The sequence below is a fragment of the Magallana gigas genome, chromosome 9, assembly GCF_963853765.1.
Source record: "Magallana gigas chromosome 9, xbMagGiga1.1, whole genome shotgun sequence".
NCBI lineage: Eukaryota > Metazoa > Mollusca > Bivalvia > Ostreida > Ostreidae > Magallana > Magallana gigas.
The window spans coordinates 20201248-20221580 of NC_088861.1; the positions used below are offsets into that span (position 1 = coordinate 20201248).

At 31.8% G+C, this 20333-nt stretch overlaps 1 protein-coding gene across 7 annotated transcripts in view; it reads right to left on the reverse strand.

Moving 5' to 3' along the window:
* Positions 1-947: 947 nt before the first annotated feature.
* The window catches only part of LOC117692189 (uncharacterized), a 34854-nt gene continuing 15468 nt past the window's right edge, over positions 948-20333 (reverse strand). Inside the window, exons 2-9 of one of the 7 annotated variants that reach the window (XR_010709115.1) lie at positions 19221-19332; positions 18786-19005; positions 17878-17994; positions 17273-17483; positions 17046-17158; positions 16219-16271; positions 10063-12716; positions 948-9592 (exon numbers count right to left, since the gene is read on the reverse strand). Coding sequence is in view for 5 of the 7 variants with exons in the window: in XM_066070759.1 (XP_065926831.1) it covers positions 12520-12716; positions 17046-17158; positions 17273-17483; positions 17878-17994; positions 18786-19005; positions 19221-19301 (939 nt within the window). In the remaining 2 variants the exon portion in view is untranslated. Of the gene's footprint in view, positions 12717-16218; positions 16272-17045; positions 17159-17272; positions 17484-17877; positions 17995-18785; positions 19006-19220; positions 19333-20333 lie in introns of all 7 variants that reach the window. The other 6 variants (XR_010709114.1, XM_066070761.1, XM_066070763.1 and 3 more) reach the window with 6 other exon arrangements.

Sequence of the window (20333 nt, forward strand, 5' to 3'; positions counted from 1 at the left end):
GTAATATATATATATATATATATATATATATATATATATATATATATATATATATATATATATATATATATATAAAAAGCACTGAAGAGAATCAACAACACTAGGCATCTTTAAGGTGTCGGATCTAATATATAGATACTAAGCCAGTAAACTGAATATATAAAGCACTAGAAATGGCTAACGACACGAACAATAGAAATTGTCAAATTTTCGGGACAACCCGTCCCTTCTTCAGGACCAAAAAATAAATTACATAAGTAAAAAACAAAGAAAGCAAAATCTAAAGCTACTACTAAACTACTTAAGAAACTATGAAAAAGAACAGCTACATTATACACATCATTTGATCATATTCTTAAAGGTGTTGATACTGTCGCCGATCGCTATAAAGACTTTATAGCGATCGGCGACAGTATCAACACCTTTAAGAATATGATCAAATGATGTGTATAATGTAGCTGTTCTTTTTCATAGTTTCTTAAGTAGTTTAGTAGTAGCTTTAGATTTTGCTTTCTTTGTTTTTTACTTATGTAATTTATTTTTTGGTCCTGAAGAAGGGACGGGTTGTCCCGAAAATTTGACAATTTCTATTGTTCGTGTCGTTAGCCATTTCTAGTGCTTTATATATATATATATATATATATATATATATATATATATATATATATATATATATCAGGCTTGGGGCGAATTACATTTTAAAGTAATGCATTACATTACCATTACTTCATGAATTTGGGCATTAAATTACCATTACCATTACTTGATTTTCTTGAAGTAATGCATTACATTACCATTACATGAGTAAAGTAATGCATTACCATTACCATTACTTTTTTTTTTAAAGTAAAGCTAATAAAGAGTTTTTGCAAATGTTTCAAATATACAACACTCTTTAACATATCTACAGCTTTATGCTTGCGGTATCAGGTTCAAATTCAATGAATAAACAAGAGTCATTCTTTATTTGCTCAATATATAATCATATTGTGGCAATATGAACAACATATTACATAAGTAAAATGATATTTATAGACATTTGGCATGATACAATATCAGATAATTATGAAATAGAGACACAGGATAACATGCGTAACAAAAAACAATTTATGAAATAATGTTGCTGTTTTTAAAAGCTAAATATAGATATATCCCCAGATTACACAAATCTTTATAATTTTGGACACTTAATTTTATTAATTTATAAACAGATGATTTTTCCCAGTTATATTTCTTAATTTATTTTAATCGTATTTCTTTTTACGTAGGACACTTTAAGACAAAAGATTGCTGTTGCACTTTATGATCGAAGTTTCAAAGGGTTCATCTTTTAAATGCATCCATCTTCCGGGCTATACTAAATAAATGTTTTGCAGGAGCAGTCAAAGCTTGGACTGGAAAATACTGTTTGACGATCTTTATCTTAGGATATATTAAGTGCAATAATAGATTAAATACATAAATCTTGTATTTTCTATCAGTCCAAACTAATGTAAAGTGTAATTAATATACAAGAGAGAGAGAGAGAGAGAGAGAGAGAGAAAGAGAGAGAAAATAAGTAAGATTATTTTCAAATGGGTTATAATATTGGAAGTGATATTGATTTTCATCATGGATGGACAGTGCATTCATTTGGCTTTTAAAGGTGCATGTCTGTCTCCTATTTTATTGTGACATATTGCGAAGGGAAGGGGATTGGGGTGTTTAGCACTTCTTATAACAATAGATTGTTTTGATACTTAGATTATCCTGGGGGCATAGTGTGTTGTTGTCACATTTCTTATTGAAGTGCAAACTAATTGGAGTAAATTGTTTAAATGATTAAAAACTCTAAAGAACAACACTCTTCAAAATGTTATGTTCAGTTCAGTTCAGATCTTTATTCAGTTCTATACAGCTCATCAGTACAATAAATATAAACAATATACACGTACAGGTAGGTTAACAGGAGAATGTGGCAGAAGTGTACATACTATGATATCAACATCTAATTTGCATTAAGTAAATCTTTTCTTAATTTCAAACCAAAGTAAATAAATTTACCCAGATTACATAGTTCCTTTACATTTTCAACATTAAAAAGTTTACACATTGAAGGTTTTTTCCAGTAATAAGGCTTAATGTATTTTTTGCGATAGCCTTCGTATATGGGACATATTAAAATAAAATGAAATTCATCTTCAATAGAATTTGAACGAAAAAAAAACAGTTTCTATTGTGTCTTTCAATATTATAAAATCGACCTGTTTCTATCGACAATTGATGTGAAGACAACCTGAATCTGGAAATACACTTTTGATATTTGTTTGGAATATGTTTCCTTAAATAAAATTGTAAATTATGGGTTGCAATTAGGTATTTGAAAAAAGAGCATTTACTAGAAATATCTAATTGAGAAAAGATGTACTGTGTAGCTTGGTCAAAAATACGTTGCTTAACAACAATGAGATCTGCAGCTGTTATTTTTTGTTTTTCCCACAATTCAAACATGCCCAGATTGCATAAAAAATCTTTAACATGATACAACCAGTTTTTTGCATTATGTTTTTCGACACAGTCATATAGTGTATAATAGCAATGTTGAATAATACAATTATTATGGTACAGTATTTTTTTCCAGAACTTAACTATGTTGAACATTCTTTGGTACAGCAGAGGACAGCGTCCTAATTCAGAATAAACTGCTACATTACAAGTTGACCTTTTAACTCCCAAGATATGTTTACAAAAATCAAGATGAAGTTTCTCAATATTAGGTGCTTTGAGTGAACCCCATACCTCAGAAGCATAGTTAATGACACTGCCAACAAAGCAATCAGACAATGATAGCAAAGTATTATGATTAAAAAACATGTTTCTAATATTTTTTTTCAATACAAATAATGCCTTCCTGCCTTGCTCAGCAAGTTGTTTCTCAGCTTTAGAAAATTTATTATTGTAGTAAAAAATAATGCCAAGATAAGCAAACTGATCTACAATGTCAAGTGGTTTACCATAAGTATACCATTTTTCGTTTTCTTTTATCCTTCCACCTTTTCTAAAAACAACAATCTTTGACTTATCAACATTAATGTGTAATTTCCATGTGCTACAATAATATGTTAATTCATCCAAAAGTGATTGAAGACCAGCAATTGTTTCTGAAAAAATCACCATGTCATCAGCATACATAAGAAGGAAAAGATTCAGTGATGAAATTTCAAATGGTACACATTCAGAATTTAAAAAAAATCACTCAAGTGTCCATCAGAAGTCACACATGCTTTAACATTTTTATACAACCCTTTTATAACACGTAAAAGTTTTCCTTGGATACCAATTTTTGACAATTTCATCCAAAGTTTAGACATATCAACAGAGTCAAATGCTTTTTTGAAATCAATAAAGGCACAGTAAAGTTTTTTTATTATTAGCCAACGAGATGAAGTAATTAAAGTATGTAGAGCAAAGATTGCATCACTTGTACCACATTTAGATTTAAAACCAAATTGTGCATCAGTAATGATATTATTTTGATCTGACCATGTTATAAGTCTGTTGTTCAATACGGAAGTAAAAAGTTTACACATGTTGCTAACAAGGCTGATTCCTCTATAATTATTAGGATCAGATTTATCTCCCTTTTTAAAAATAGGCACAATAATAGAAGAAGACCATGATTCAGGAAAGAAACCTGTTTGTAGTATACAATTGAAAAGTCTATGTAGGATAGGCAACAAATATTCTTCAAATTCAATAAAATATTCATTAAGTAAACAGTCGTCACCATGTGATTTACCTTTTTTTAATTTCTTAATAACTACTTTAATTTCTTCAACATCAATATCCTTATCTAGTTCTTCAAAAATACAATCTTCAGCATCATTGGAGATATCATTATCAATAGCAACATTGCTTTGTGAAGTTAATTTAAAATGATCAAAAAACTCACTTAGTTGCACATTAGATTTAAAATTAGATTTTCGTTTAAATTTTGCAAAAAATTGCTTAGGATTATTTTTCTTAAGAATTTCTAGTCTTTGACCTTCATGCAATAAATACTGTCTTTTGCATTTAGCTTCACAAAGCTTATATGTGCGCTTTTTGCATATCAATACTTGATGATTAACAACACTTTTACAAGAATTGAATTTACGTAATGCAACAATATACTCTTTATACAGTGATTTTAATTTACAATCGAACCATGGTTTATCACTTGTAGATAAATATAATTCATGTACATTATCTTGCTTTGTTTGATTTCTTCTAGTGCTACAATCACTGGTGTCAAATTTCTTGATTTCAAAAAATGGATCTACAATTTCATGAAAAACTTCATTAAATTTGTTAATACAAGAATCCATGTCAGTTTGAGATGAGATATCTTCAATATTAATACAATCATTCAATCTGTGTTGATTTTGGATAATAGATTCTGTGCACGGTCCGAGGTGTTCCACTTTCCATGAGGAACGTTTACGTTGAGAGTATTCATGCGAGTCAGCCGGCTTTTGGCATGGGTTATTGTTCATACTTATGTGCAGTTCTATGTGTAGTGGTGCATGGTCAGAAAAAGCATTGAAATTACAGACAATAAACTTATGAAAACAATCAAACATATGAACAGGTGATAGTAAATAATCAATTGTACTGAGTCCACGTGACCCATTGAAAGAAAAATCATTTGCGTGACCGCCTTTATGTCTTCCATTCACAATACGAAGACCTGTGGTCTTACATAATAACAACAGTTCTGTACCATATTCATTATGCCCAGTGTCAGGGTTCGTTCTTACAGGTAACTTGCTGTCAGCTGTATATGTAGGCAGACTATCTAAAATATCATTATGTAATGAATCATTTTCAATACAGTCTGGTAATGATTGCGTTCTACTATTAAAGTCTCCAAAAACAAAAACATCACCTTAATTCAAATAATTACACAAAACATTTTCTAATTCACTAAAGATATCACAATTTAGATTTTTTAAAAACACAGAATTCGCAGGGGGTAAATATGTAAATGCGCAATACACATCGCATTTATATACACAAAGAGATTTGTCAATTTTGAACCATATATTTATCATATATATCTTTTATCAAAATAATAGTTCCTCCTCCTTGGACGGATCTAGAATCTCTATGGAATATGTGTGTTTTATAGCCTTCCACATCAACGGAGAAGTCTTTACGAATCCAACATTCCGATAGACATATAATGTCGTATGTACACATATAGTGCTTTAATTGACCCCACTTGTTTTCAAAACCACGATTAATGTTCCAACCAATAATTTTGAGGGTATTTTCGTTCTCCGGACCTCCTCACCTCGACTGGGATCCCTTACGGTTTGGTAATGGTGTTGTTCCCTGGTCCTGTCTGTAGAGTCGCCCATCAATGAAAAGCTTATCTTTAACAAAAACCGTTTTCCTGTTGTTGGCCTTCGCTTGCTTCAGCACTGGAAGAAGTTGTTTTCTTCTGTCTTGGATTTCCCTTGGGAATTGCTCGGAAATGGAGAGATCTGTGTTTTTCAACTTAAATGCACTCTTACGCACAAGCTCCCGCTGAGGAAATCGGGTGAATTTCACAACAATCGGGCGAATCTTTCCACTCTCTCTTTTGCCGATCCTGTGGGCTATCTCGATACTGACGTCTTTTATTATTTCCAATTCAGATGAACAGATATATGAATGATTCGGACACAATCCTCCGTTTCTTTGTTTTGAGCCTCCTTGATGTTGTAAAACAGCAGGTTATCTCTCATCGATCTGCACTGTAAGTCCAGAATTTCTTCTTTCATTTGTGAGTTTAGCTTAATGGACTCCTCTAGTTCTAATTTTAACCTGCTCATAACACAGCTGTTTCCCTCGGTTTTTTGTTTGTTTTCCTCTACTGACTTGGAAAGAAATTCTTGGCTTTTCTCCACTTCACCAACTCTCGAAGAAAGGGCTTTCACTTCTCTCTGTATAACACTTATTGATGATTGGATACTGTCAAGCTTTTCGAGACGGCGAGAAATTCCGTCTAACCTGCTAAATATATCTAGCGCCCACTGAGGTGGAACGCCTGTACTTGGTGACGGAATGTTATTGTTAGGGATGTTCGATTGAATGTTCGGTTGAAAGTTTTGTTGCATATGAGTATGATGCGTACTTGCATAAAATTGTGGATCCACTGCCGATTGGTGGTAATGCTGTTGTTGTGTAGGGACTGGACTGGTACCTGGATGTTGAAATATGCTAGGCGCAGGACCCGTCATAGTAGTGTTCATGTTTGACGCCATATTGTCTTCCTGACCTCCCTTTTTGGATTTAGTTCGTTTTTTCTTCTTCGGTGGTTTCACTGGAGACACAGAACTCATCCTATTGAAACGGGATAGTGTAATAAACCGCACACAACATTTTCACGTAAGAAATCCACTGGGAAAAATAAAAACTTTGTAAAAATTCACTCTCCTTCCTCACTCACTGCTAACCACCTATGAAATTGTGCTGTTATCTTTAGTAATATCAACAATTCACAAATGAGTTTTAAAGAACCTTTTTTAATAAAACATGTACAATAAAAACATTTTTTTCTTAATTAGAATTATTTCTTTCTTCTTTAAAAATAAATTTAATCAAATTTAATTTCAACTATTCATTTATTCATCACATTTTTTAAAGTGAACATGCATAAATATGCATAGTAATGCAAAGTAATGCCATGTAATGCCAGCATTACAGTAATGCCAGCATTACACTAGATTTTGGAAAGTAATGCATTACATTAGCATTACTTGTAATGCTAATTTTGAGGCATTACACATTACTAGCATTACTTTGAAAACATGTAATACATTGCAATGCATTACCATTACATTTAGCATTACCCCAAGCCTGATATATATATATATATATATATATATATATATATATATATATATATATATATATATATATATATATATATATATCTCAGAACAGCTTTAGGCAAGCAAAAAATAATTTACACAACACATGTGCATTCTTTGAGTGTAAATATATTTCAATATTTGATACTCTTGCCACTCAAGAAATACATAATTAGTACGCGCTTTTCATAGAACTTAACGTTACATAAAAAAAAACTCATACCCCAACTAATATCTCTTTAATCAGCAATATATAGAATAGACGTACAGGTTAAATAAGAAATAACTGGAAATCCATCGCCAAAATACCATATACAATTTACAACCGTGGGATGGTCTTGGACAAGGTAAGTGATGTTCTACGGTTTCGACAAAGTTATTGCGGTTCTTATATCTAGGAAGGCTTCGAGAAAAAGACTTAAGACTAAGACGTATTCTTAGACGTAACTAGGGTACACCATAGTCCTGAGATAGCTTCGTGAACATGCCTGCAGGTTGGCAGATAATAGAGCTATTGAAACTAAATTGGTCCGTCGTTCAACACTTCGGTAGAACTATAAGGTGGTATGGGACAACTTATTATTGTGACCTACTTCCTACCAAAATAAACGATAAAAGCAAGTATGATTCTTCAACTTTTTTCATTTCCCGAACGTTGCTATCTAACTAGGAAATTTATCTCATTGAAGCTCCACCTCCGATTCGCCCCGACCGGGCTTGAACTCGCGACCTTTGAAACCTCTACTAGCATAATATATAGTACTAATATATAAAGCATTAAAATGGTTAACGACACAAATTATTGAAAATTTTCAAATGTTTCCTAAAATCCGTCCCTTCTCTACGACACATAAAATTACATAGAACACAAAAATTTAGCACTTCAGCTGACGCTACCGAAAAAAACCCCTAGAAAACCAACTACATTTTGTACAGTTTCGTGCTACAATGTCTGGATACTGTTGGACATGCGGTCGATCATTCTCGAGTGATCAATCAAACGTCAACTTTACCCATAAAGGTATGTATCTGTTTTTGTGTAACTAAGCAACATTATATATTTATATAGCTGTGTGTGTATTGAAAACAATTTTTATAACAGAGTACTATGGAATCATTAAATTTCGTGGGGGCCAATTTTCGTGGATGACTTAAATTTTACAGGTTCGTGGGGACGTAATTTCGTGTATTCTTATATATCTACAAAAGGAAATACGACATTATTACCCTAATTTATCAATTCGTGGAGGATGTTATTTCGTGGATGAGAGGTACCCACGAATTCCACGAAAATTGAGCCACCACGAAATGTAATGATTCCACAGTAAGTCTTTGTTTCTTCTTTATCACCGGAAACGTCAGAAAATAAATAAGACGTCACACTTCTTAAAAAAGCAAAATTAAAAGATAACAAACTATAAGCAACTATACACTGTACAGCGTAGCTTACAATGAATTATTAAAATACCCAAACCCAAAACATCCCTGTACATTGCCATCTTGTGACATATACTAGTAATACCTCCCTCTTATAGAAGTTGTAAGACAATATTTTATCTATAATGATTAAAAAAAGTCAGGCATATATAACATTACAAACATTGAAAAAAGAGATTAATAACAATAAATAAACATAAGGATTGCTAATCAGACAACTTTTGGATGACAATTTTGTCCAATAGAAGACCTTTTGTAAAGATATAAGAAAATATCAAAATTTAAATCTAAAATAATTATAAAGACCGACTTGTTCTTCACAAAACACTACCTTTAACTAAAGATAACTTAAAGATATTATGATTAAAATTATAAGATAGATCTGATCTTTAACTTCTTGACCATCCAGCCACGAGCCACGTTAAACAAGAAAGTTCACATTATGCGTTTTATTACATTGAAAAATGTGCACGCTTGAGTTGTTAAGGCTTCACAAATGCAATGGCTTTTATATGATATCGAGACTTTAAAAAAAGATATTGCATCTGTAGTTTTATAGTATAAAAAATCAATAAATCGATAAAGCGGAACGTCCTCACACATTAAAATTCTAACATAAATTAAATTTCATTCTGATCAGTAAATTTGAAAAAAATTAAAATTGTGTAATGTGATTAAAATACTACAATTTATTTTAAGGAATAAGGAAATTGAAATCATTCTTTGAGTATTATGAGGTAACAATTGTGGTCAGGGCGTGATCAAATCCAATAAAGCCCGAAGGGCTTTATATGATAGATTTGACCACGCCACGACCGAAATTATCACCTCATGATACTGGCGCCCCAGTTATACGTTGTTTGAAGTTTTGGGATTTATAGTACAAAATAGATACATAGTGTTATCACAGGCAAAGACACTGGGAAATGTAAATTTTGCGTTTCATTACAGAATGCAACGATCGGTACATTTATTGGTGTAGGACACTTAACAGACATCTTACAGTGTATACTACATGAACTACTGATTACTTATATAATAGCACCATATGATTTGTTTTTTTTTTTTAACGTCGTCCTGTCAATTTCTGTTCACGTAATCAGATAACTGAACAACGCGTGTTAGCGCTTTACGATTATAAATAAATAAATAGGTCAATAAATATAAAAATAAATAATAGTAATAAATCAATAAATAAAAATAAAAATCTAGCGGCGTGTGTTCCAAATCTGAAGTGCCATTTTCTCCCCTTTTCTTCATGTCTGCATCCTGTTTACCTACAAATAAGAACAAAAAAAAATGATCTTACTGCTAGTTTTTTTTTCAAGTAAATTTCAAATTAGGGTGATTATTTTTTTTATTTCAACTAGCATTAAATGAAGGTAAGTCTTACTTAATATAAAAATCAATATATACGATCATAATTGTTTGAAATGGTCTCTTAAATAATAATGCCAACACCATACATATCTTGCATGCCCCATCACGTATTACTTAAACAATAAAATGCTTTCTTTGATGATTTATTCGGGATATGAAGGTAGCGACATTGCAGAAAAAATACACAACCCGCGTTAGCGGGTTATGTAATTTTTTCTGCAATGATCGCTACCTTCGAAATTACCCGAATAAATCATCAAAGAAAGCATTTTATTGTTTATATTAACATATTTCTTTTAGCCAATTGATAAATTGATTATGAAAAGTAAGTAAAGTTCACTAAATTACTGTTAATGTACGTAAGTACGTTAACTAAAAGAAACAGCCAAATTGTCTCCTGTGACACTTTGAGTCTGACGTCGTCATGATTATTTCGTGCAGTCCGTTATTATTCCTATGTAGTTGTAGGTCTCGACCAATCGATAAACTGGGCGTGTCAAGTTTGGTCCTGTCACTTTCTTGTCAGTTTCAGCCGCTGTAGATTTCGACCAATCTATAGAGGTATGAAATAACTATAAGTTTCCGTAGGAACTAGAGGGAATAATACTTGGTAGATGTAAATATATTGTATTATACCTCAATATGATTAATTTTATACATTTATCGCGTTATTTGATTGGTCTAAAAATTTACGTGACAGGACGAACAAAAACGTCGTGTCTTCCAGGGAATAAATATCAAGTTCCACCTTTTTGGAAATCACTGGAAATTTCATTCCAAAGGAATGAAAGAGCCGACATGGGCATATGACATAGACAAATATGTTTGAATCAAAAAAATATTTCATCATTTTAATTCTCTTTATGTTACATAAATCTGTATCGATGATTTGAAATAATGAAAGAGAAGAGATACAATAACATACGAAATCAAAACTGCACGACGTTTTTGCTTTTGAAACGTATGACGAAGCCTCGGGAAACATACTTTTTCTTCGGGGAATAATTTTTTATATTTCTTTCACCAGCATGCATTAAATGTATAATATTTACTAGCCATCCCTTAAATAGACAACACTTCACGAAACAACAACGAGCAAATGTCGTAGATTAAATGCGAACAAATCTTTATTGACACATGTTAGTGCTGTTCACTCACAAAACTTAGTTTGCACAAGATATACTTAATTAAAAAAGATATTTATAAAAAAAGCTTCTTGGCCGAATGTTATGAACGTACTATTCTTAAAATATGACTGTATCGTACTTTCCTTGACTTGTCTCATTTCGACCACTGTGAGTTCTTCATATATATATATATATATATATATATATATATATATATATATATATATATATATATATATATATATATATATGTGTGTGTATTGAAAACAATTTTTATAACAGAGTACTATGGAATCATTAAATTTCGTGGGGGCCAATTTTCGTGGATGACTTAAATTTTACAGGTTCGTGGGGACGTAATTTCGTGTATTCTTATATATCTACAAAAGGAAATACGACATTATTACCCTAATTTATCAATTCGTGGAGGATGTTATTTCGTGGATGAGAGGTACCCACGAATTCCACGAAAATTGAGCCACCACGAAATGTAATGATTCCACAGTAAGTCTTTGTTTCTTCTTTATCACCGGAAACGTCAGAAAATAAATAAGACGTCACACTTCTTAAAAAAGCAAAATTAAAAGATAACAAACTATAAGCAACTATACACTGTACAGCGTAGCTTACAATGAATTATTAAAATACCCAAACCCAAAACATCCCTGTACATTGCCATCTTGTGACATATACTAGTAATACCTCCCTCTTATAGAAGTTGTAAGACAATATTTTATCTATAATGATTAAAAAAAGTCAGGCATATATAACATTACAAACATTGAAAAAAGAGATTAATAACAATAAATAAACATAAGGATTGCTAATCAGACAACTTTTGGATGACAATTTTGTCCAATAGAAGACCTTTTGTAAAGATATAAGAAAATATCAAAATTTAAATCTAAAATAATTATAAAGACCGACTTGTTCTTCACAAAACACTACCTTTAACTAAAGATAACTTAAAGATATTATGATTAAAATTATAAGATAGATCTGATCTTTAACTTCTTGACCATCCAGCCACGAGCCACGTTAAACAAGAAAGTTCACATTATGCGTTTTATTACATTGAAAAATGTGCACGCTTGAGTTGTTAAGGCTTCACAAATGCAATGGCTTTTATATGATATCGAGACTTTAAAAAAAGATATTGCATCTGTAGTTTTATAGTATAAAAAATCAATAAATCGATAAAGCGGAACGTCCTCACACATTAAAATTCTAACATAAATTAAATTTCATTCTGATCAGTAAATTTGAAAAAAATTAAAATTGTGTAATGTGATTAAAATACTACAATTTATTTTAAGGAATAAGGAAATTGAAATCATTCTTTGAGTATTATGAGGTAACAATTGTGGTCAGGGCGTGATCAAATCCAATAAAGCCCGAAGGGCTTTATATGATAGATTTGACCACGCCACGACCGAAATTATCACCTCATGATACTGGCGCCCCAGTTATACGTTGTTTGAAGTTTTGGGATTTATAGTACAAAATAGATACATAGTGTTATCACAGGCAAAGACACTGGGAAATGTAAATTTTGCGTTTCATTACAGAATGCAACGATCGGTACATTTATTGGTGTAGGACACTTAACAGACATCTTACAGTGTATAATACATGAACTACTGATTACTTATATAATAGCACCATATGATTTGTTTTTTTTTTTTAACGTCGTCCTGTCAATTTCTGTTCACGTAATCAGATAACTGAACAACGCGTGTTAGCGCTTTACGATTATAAATAAATAAATAGGTCAATAAATATAAAAATAAATAATAGTAATAAATCAATAAATAAAAATAAAAATCTAGCGGCGTGTGTTCCAAATCTGAAGTGCCATTTTCTCCCCTTTTCTTCATGTCTGCATCCTGTTTACCTACAAATAAGAACAAAAAAAAAATGATCTTACTGCTAGTTTTTTTTTCAAGTAAATTTCAAATTAGGGTGATTATTTTTTTTATTTCAACTAGCATTAAATGAAGGTAAGTCTTACTTAATATAAAAATCAATATATACGATCATAATTGTTTGAAATGGTCTCTTAAATAATAATGCCAACACCATACATATCTTGCATGCCCCATCACGTATTACTTAAACAATAAAATGCTTTCTTTGATGATTTATTCGGGATATGAAGGTAGCGACATTGCAGAAAAAATACACAACCCGCGTTAGCGGGTTATGTAATTTTTTCTGCAATGATCGCTACCTTCGAAATTACCCGAATAAATCATCAAAGAAAGCATTTTATTGTTTATATTAACATATTTCTTTTAGCCAATTGATAAATTGATTATGAAAAGTAAGTAAAGTTCACTAAATTACTGTTAATGTACGTAAGTACGTTAACTAAAAGAAACAGCCAAATTGTCTCCTGTGACACTTTGAGTCTGACGTCGTCATGATTATTTCGTGCAGTCCGTTATTATTCCTATGTAGTTGTAGGTCTCGACCAATCGATAAACTGGGCGTGTCAAGTTTGGTCCTGTCACTTTCTTGTCAGTTTCAGCCGCTGTAGATTTCGACCAATCTATAGAGGTATGAAATAACTATAAGTTTCCGTAGGAACTAGAGGGAATAATACTTGGTAGATGTAAATATATTGTATTATACCTCAATATGATTAATTTTATACATTTATCGCGTTATTTGATTGGTCTAAAAATTTACGTGACAGGACGAACAAAAACGTCGTGTCTTCCAGGGAATAAATATCAAGTTCCACCTTTTTGGAAATCACTGGAAATTTCATTCCAAAGGAATGAAAGAGCCGACATGGGCATATGACATAGACAAATATGTTTGAATCAAAAAAATATTTCATCATTTTAATTCTCTTTATGTTACATAAATCTGTATCGATGATTTGAAATAATGAAAAAGAGAAGAGATACAATAACATACGAAATCAAAACTGCACGACGTTTTTGCTTTTGAAACGTATGACGAAGCCTCGGGAAACATACTTTTTCTTCGGGGAATAATTTTTTATATTTCTTTCACCAGCATGCATTAAATGTATAATATTTACTAGCCATCCCTTAAATAGACAACACTTCACGAAACGACAACGAGCAAATGTCGTAGATTAAATGCGAACAAATCTTTATTGACACATGTTAGTGCTGTTCACTCACAAAACTTAGTTTGCACAAGATATACTTAATTAAAAAAGATATTTATAAAAAAAGCTTCTTGGCCGAATGTTATGAACGTACTATTCTTAAAATATGACTGTATCGTACTTTCCTTGACTTGTCTCATTTCGACCACTGTGAGTTCTTCATATATATATATATATATATCTTTATAAAATTCTATATCTATCTATCTATCTATCTATCTATCTATCTATCTATCTATCTATCTATCTATCTATCTATCTCGTGATTATTGTAGTCAAAAATGGGGATATTAGTCCTCCTAATAGTTTTCAAGCATGTGGTCGTCGTTTAAAAGGTATTTTTAAAACATTGTCAATCCATGTAGAATAATTTCAAAATATAATTAGCAGGGGCCCGTTTCACAAATCATACTTAGGACTAAGTCATATCTTAGAAAAGAACTTTTTCCAAAGTTCATTACTAATCCGTTTCACTATTCCAGTCTTATCTTAAGAAATTCCTAAGTTATGTCTTAACTTTAAGACAGGTAAATCGATGTCTTAGGAACAAACTTAACATGGCGACTATTTACTTTATAATGAAATGAATTACTGTGGAATCATTAGATTTCGTGGTGGCTCAATTTTCGTGGAATTCGTGGGTACCTCTCATCCACGAATTAACATCCTCCACGAATTAAAATAAATTAGAGTAATAAAGTCATATTTCCTTTGTAGGTTTGTAGAGAATACACGAAATTACGTCCCCACGAACCTGTAAAATTTAAGCAATCCACGAAAATTGACCCCCACGAAATTTAATGATTTCACAGTACATGCACATTAAAGTTGAACAAAATTACAAGAAAAAACGAATCACTTTACTTCTTAACTGAAAACTTTAGAACTATCAAAATAAACATATACGTATATCGTATATCTTCAATTAATTTTTTTCGTGTAGACTTTTAATTTGAACATTTTTTAAGATAGGTAGCGGGTATTGTTATACATTGTAGCTAGTGCGCTGATGATAATTAAATTAGTCATGCCCGAGAATCACTGATATCTTAAGTAGTTTGATAAAAATGGGAATAAATACTAAATAAAACTCAAATACAGAATGACTGGATGATTTGTCCTATCCCTCCACCAAATAAGCTCTTCTTTAACGAAAAAAAATTTAAGTGTTTTCTTTGGATTTGGGGTTGGAGTGACAAGCAAGTGGTTTAGGTATGTCAATGCGTTACATTAAACTTAGTTTAAAAGTTCCACATCTATCCATTCTAAATCCTACTTGTCACTGCATGTGAGTATTGTATTCCATTTTGAAATATACCGTAAGATATAGTAAAGTAATAATATTTGGATATCTCAACGGGTATTTATAATTTAGGATTAAGCATATCTATATTTGTTAACGCGGACTATTTACAATGGACAAACTGGACAAAAAATGAACTCGGTCATTTATAAAGAATAACAGAAATTCTAGCTGTGACAAATGTTTTCAAATGATTCATGCTGTCAAGAATTATATGTACATGTAGCAAAAAAAACAAGAAATATACTGCGATCTCTCAAATTAAAAAAATACCGTTTTCAAAGAATATACGGTTTTATTACGTTATTTTTATCTACTCGTGTATGCACGTGAAGGTAAAATATTATACAAAATTTCAGGACATGCAGATTGGCACTACACTATTTGCACTCTATTTACACGTTTTAACTTGTTTTCTAATTTGTTTCTAGGTAAATAAGGGAATGCGGTTTTACGTTTTCTTAGAAAGTTTACACCCGTGCCATATTGAAAAGAATTTACTTGATCGATAAAAGTTAGGAATTAACGAAATGATTTAAAAGTGGCTTACAATTAATGTATCTTAAGTTAAGACTTAGTCAACTGCGTTACGCTAAGAACGTTTTGTGAAACAGCTATGACAAATCTTAGGAACTTCCTAAGTTCTATATATCTTAGGAAACATCTTAGGAAATCTTTGTGAAACGGGCCCCTGGAGGGTATCTCAGAACCCATGCACAAACTGTACACAAGTGGAAGTTAATTATATCCTAAAGATAGATTCCACGGTTAAAGTGTTGGTAAGATTCTACTCATACTATTCTATGCATGCTGTGGTCATTCCGTGTTTTTGTATCGATTGATGAACATGTGTAGAGTGGAATTAAACACGTGTACTGCTATAGCGAGAGGAATGAATTTCACTACACCAACAAACCACAAAATCCATGCAAAGAGCAAAAATTCAACCTAAATTTCCATTTGCAAGGAAAATACCTTTTATACCATTCTGAGCATTTCTTCTGGAAAACAAAACAAGGTGGGAACATAGGCGAATAAGAGATCCAACTGATTATTGGTTTAATCGTAAAAATACTATTTTGATATTCAAAATGTGATTGCTTAACAATGGTTTGTGTTAATTTTTAACAAAAATGGAGTTTTAATTCAATTCTTTATCTCATTAAGTTATGACTATGCCCTTAACGTAAAAAATTTCGGGAGTATTGAATGCTAAAACCAATATATCAAAAGGGAAACACAATCACTACTTATAAAATATTTTGTAGCAAAGTTAAATCAAAAGAAGATTTTTTTTTAAAGATTTTGTACACGCATGCATTCAATTGTTTGTAAGAACATTTTAAAACTTGCTATACGCTAAAATCGACATCTTGATAAATGTACAGAATTTTGTTAAACCTTTCGAAATTCAAAATTCCTATTGGTAGTTCTATATCTAATTAGACAATTCTAAAGGAAATTGTTTATCTTACAGGAAAATAATTTTTTCAGTTGGAATCTAATTTTCAAAGGTAACCATCTCACCTGTCAGACCAAATATATAATTAACAAAAGTGTTTATTAACTCTTTCAGCAATGACACATATATATATATAGATTCCACGGTTGACATATCAGATGGAAACCCGCACCTTAAACGCCACCTTGACAATGTCATAATTATCCGGCACATTGTTACACACGGAAACTTTTTCCGTGGATTTCATTTTCATTTCATTAAGTTTAAGTTTTCCACATTCATTAATTAATTGCTGAATGCAGAGGACACATACCTGGTTGTGTTTCTGTGACGTCACCACCTGGTTTCAGGTTTCGTCGTGAACAAATTAACACTACAGAGACGATCGACATACATGGGATAACTATTCCTGCAGCAACAATGCCCCTGAGAAGCACAAAATATACATGTATTACCATTTTGTTTAAATATCCGAGTTGTTTGGCATGGTTTTATTTACTGTGTACTCGTATCGAATTAAATAAAAACCTAAATACTTACGACAAAAACAGTTGTGAGTATGGCAAGTACATGTCAAAAGGAGGCATTGGACTGTCTGTATGCAAACTCATAGTATGGTCTTGTTCTGACTTTTCGGTAGTCATGACAGCTTTTGTTGATTGATTTATGTTTGTTGTTGCTGTTGTTGTTGTTGTTTTCGATATTGTTGTTTCTGTGGTGACCTCTTGAGTTATTATGTAGCAACCAGGATCTGTATAAAAGACAGCAACTTCAATTTAAGGATGTTGTTTACTCATGGTCTGAGTTTCCAAATTCAGATTTTTGTAAAGTTGAAGTTATTCTATAAATTGAAATAACATTAACATGATCTTTGTTGCTTTTATAATTTTAATGAATCAAATCAAATCGAATCATATCAAAATAACCTTTTTTGCAAAACAGAGGACATTCGGATAAAATGTTTCCTTTAACCAAAAGTTAAACTGATCTATGATCAATATACTATTGTTTTATCTCACTTATTTCTTCATAAAATTGTATGCCATAATGGCATGCAAAGCGATGAGCATAGCTCAATTTTTTTCCTTTTTGCCCTATATAATTAATAGTTATGCCGTTATGACGTTTATCGGACGACTACCTACACTTAAAAGCGTCCGTGGATGGATAGCGATTGGGGCACGGAGGATTGTAGCCACTACAGTCCGTGAAGTGATTTTCCTGGACCAGATTACCTCCTTCATTGTACTCAGCACACACAGCTAAATCAAAAATGAAATCACATAATTGTATTTTATCCAAACATTTACTTTCAGTTTATATCACATGCGTTTCTATGTATTTCTAACTTAGTCTTTTGAAGATCGTTTAAATGGTTAAAACAGAATGCTCCTGAATAAAATCATAAATCAAAGGATTCTTCAAAGGCGTTGAATTAATACGTTCTAACAAAAACCGTCATTTAAATTGTTCTTTAAAACGGCAGATTTTAGATTTCTTTACTCTACAGGTAGATATTTTGATGGTATTTCTTGCATAAATGTCCATCAAAATCGATATCAATTACATTGAGATTAAAAAATCAGACATTTACTAGTTCTTTGTCATAGAAGAACCCCCACTCAAAAAACATATATTTCATTTAATTGCAAATCAATTCAGGTTTTAATTTTAAATTGTAAATGTCAATTTATAGGGTGGCGATTGATGAAAAAATGACGACTTTTCTCATGATTAGTTAAGAGCATAACTTGATTGGACAAAAAAATGGAAATGTTTTTATTAACGTTATATTCTCCCAACTGCATAAAAAAACAAAGCCACTCAAAACAATGTACACATTTAAAATTAATGGAGTTACATGTCATTCAGACTGTTTAAACTTAAGCCTGCAGCTTTTTATGATATCATATATAATGCTGTAATATTTGATTTTCCTATAATTGCATCAATTATTCATATGTGTACATGTAGCTTTGAAAACTCCAAAGAAATACTAACTTCATCCGATACACACAGATGATCGATAAAAAATACATAAAAAAACTCTTACGAAAAGTGATGGGTGTTCTTACACCGCAAACTTCAATTAGTTTGTTCTGGTACGAGTTCGCTAGACAGTGATAAACAAAGTTATCTGGCGATGTACAGCTTTGCTTCACGGCAGAACAGTTTTTTCTTGCAGCTGCTTCATCCCAGGCGGTCTTAGTTTGAGGACAGGACGACACATATTGCTTTGTCATCAACGATTGGGCGCAACTTTTTGCACAAATCTAAAAAAAATCGTCATACATACACGAAGTCTGTATTAAAATATTCAGTTATTTTTACATTATTCCTATGATATTTCTTAAATTCAAGAAATATATATAAGCTCAAGTGGCTACAGCGCATCTTGTATTATAAATCACCTGCAACTATATTTTGACAAGAATAAATTTGCAAGAAATATTGATGGTTGCTTATCAATTATTCAATCATTACTTACACACACTTTTATTACGCAAAACAAAATAACTAGCAAAACTTTAAGAAAGCGCGTGTGGTTCTTCTTTTTGATACTGCACATCGCTTGTTCGGTAAGTTATTTTTTTCATGATCTGCAAAAGAAAAGAAGGCAATTGTTATCATTTGTTTTGTTGTTGTTCTTGTTTTTTCCATTAAAACATAGCTTTAGCATCTCATCCTCTTGACTTGCTATACACAAAACTGCGTTTTATGAACCGTTAAATGCATTAAAAATAACTACATGGGTTATTTTTGTATTTTTGTTATACTACATTGTAAAAGCAAATAAGACAATTTAAATCGTCTTGTTTATATCTAAATGCCCAGACAGAAGTGTCAAGGCAACGTTTTATTTCTCTTAGATATAGATTTGCTCATGACATTAAGGTACCTCACTGCCCCTACACTTGTACTTTTTAAGAGACTACGTCACAAGATGGCGATTTAAATGTTTATATCGTTCGATGGGGTTGTATATCGTCGTAGCTCAGTGGTTAAAGTATTGGGCTTCTGAACCGCAGATCATGAGTTCGAATCTGCATGGAGCTTTTGTTCTTGTTAAATGAATTAAAGCTGACATGAATTCATAAAAGCATTTGGTCGCCATATTAGTTTCGATCGCTCCTCTACTGCCACTGGGGTATATATACCGGTTGAGAAAGTTACGGTCGGTTGCTTTCCGATCGAGGCATTCAGGTTGCACGGACTTCTAAATTCATGAACTACACAATGTAGTGAAATGTTGTAATAAAGAAAAAAGAAAACAACAATCAATTGCAATGAAATACAAAATATATTCATTCTTTGAAAGGATTTCCGAGGTACCCGTATTATTTTGCACAGACAGTGCTGTCTTACTTCGCATGCATATTGAACACGTGTTTCGTTCATACAGAGTGCATAACGTCTGCATCTTCATGAAAACCCCGGCGGCACTACATCCAAGACAGTAGATAATCAATAGTTAATCCAAAAAAATAACAACGTAACATCGTTTCCATCCGTTCCTACAAAAACTGTTTCTAAAATCCATGCGATAATTGACATTGCTCGATCTGCCACAGTGTGTGGTTTGCGCATGTGCGATATTATA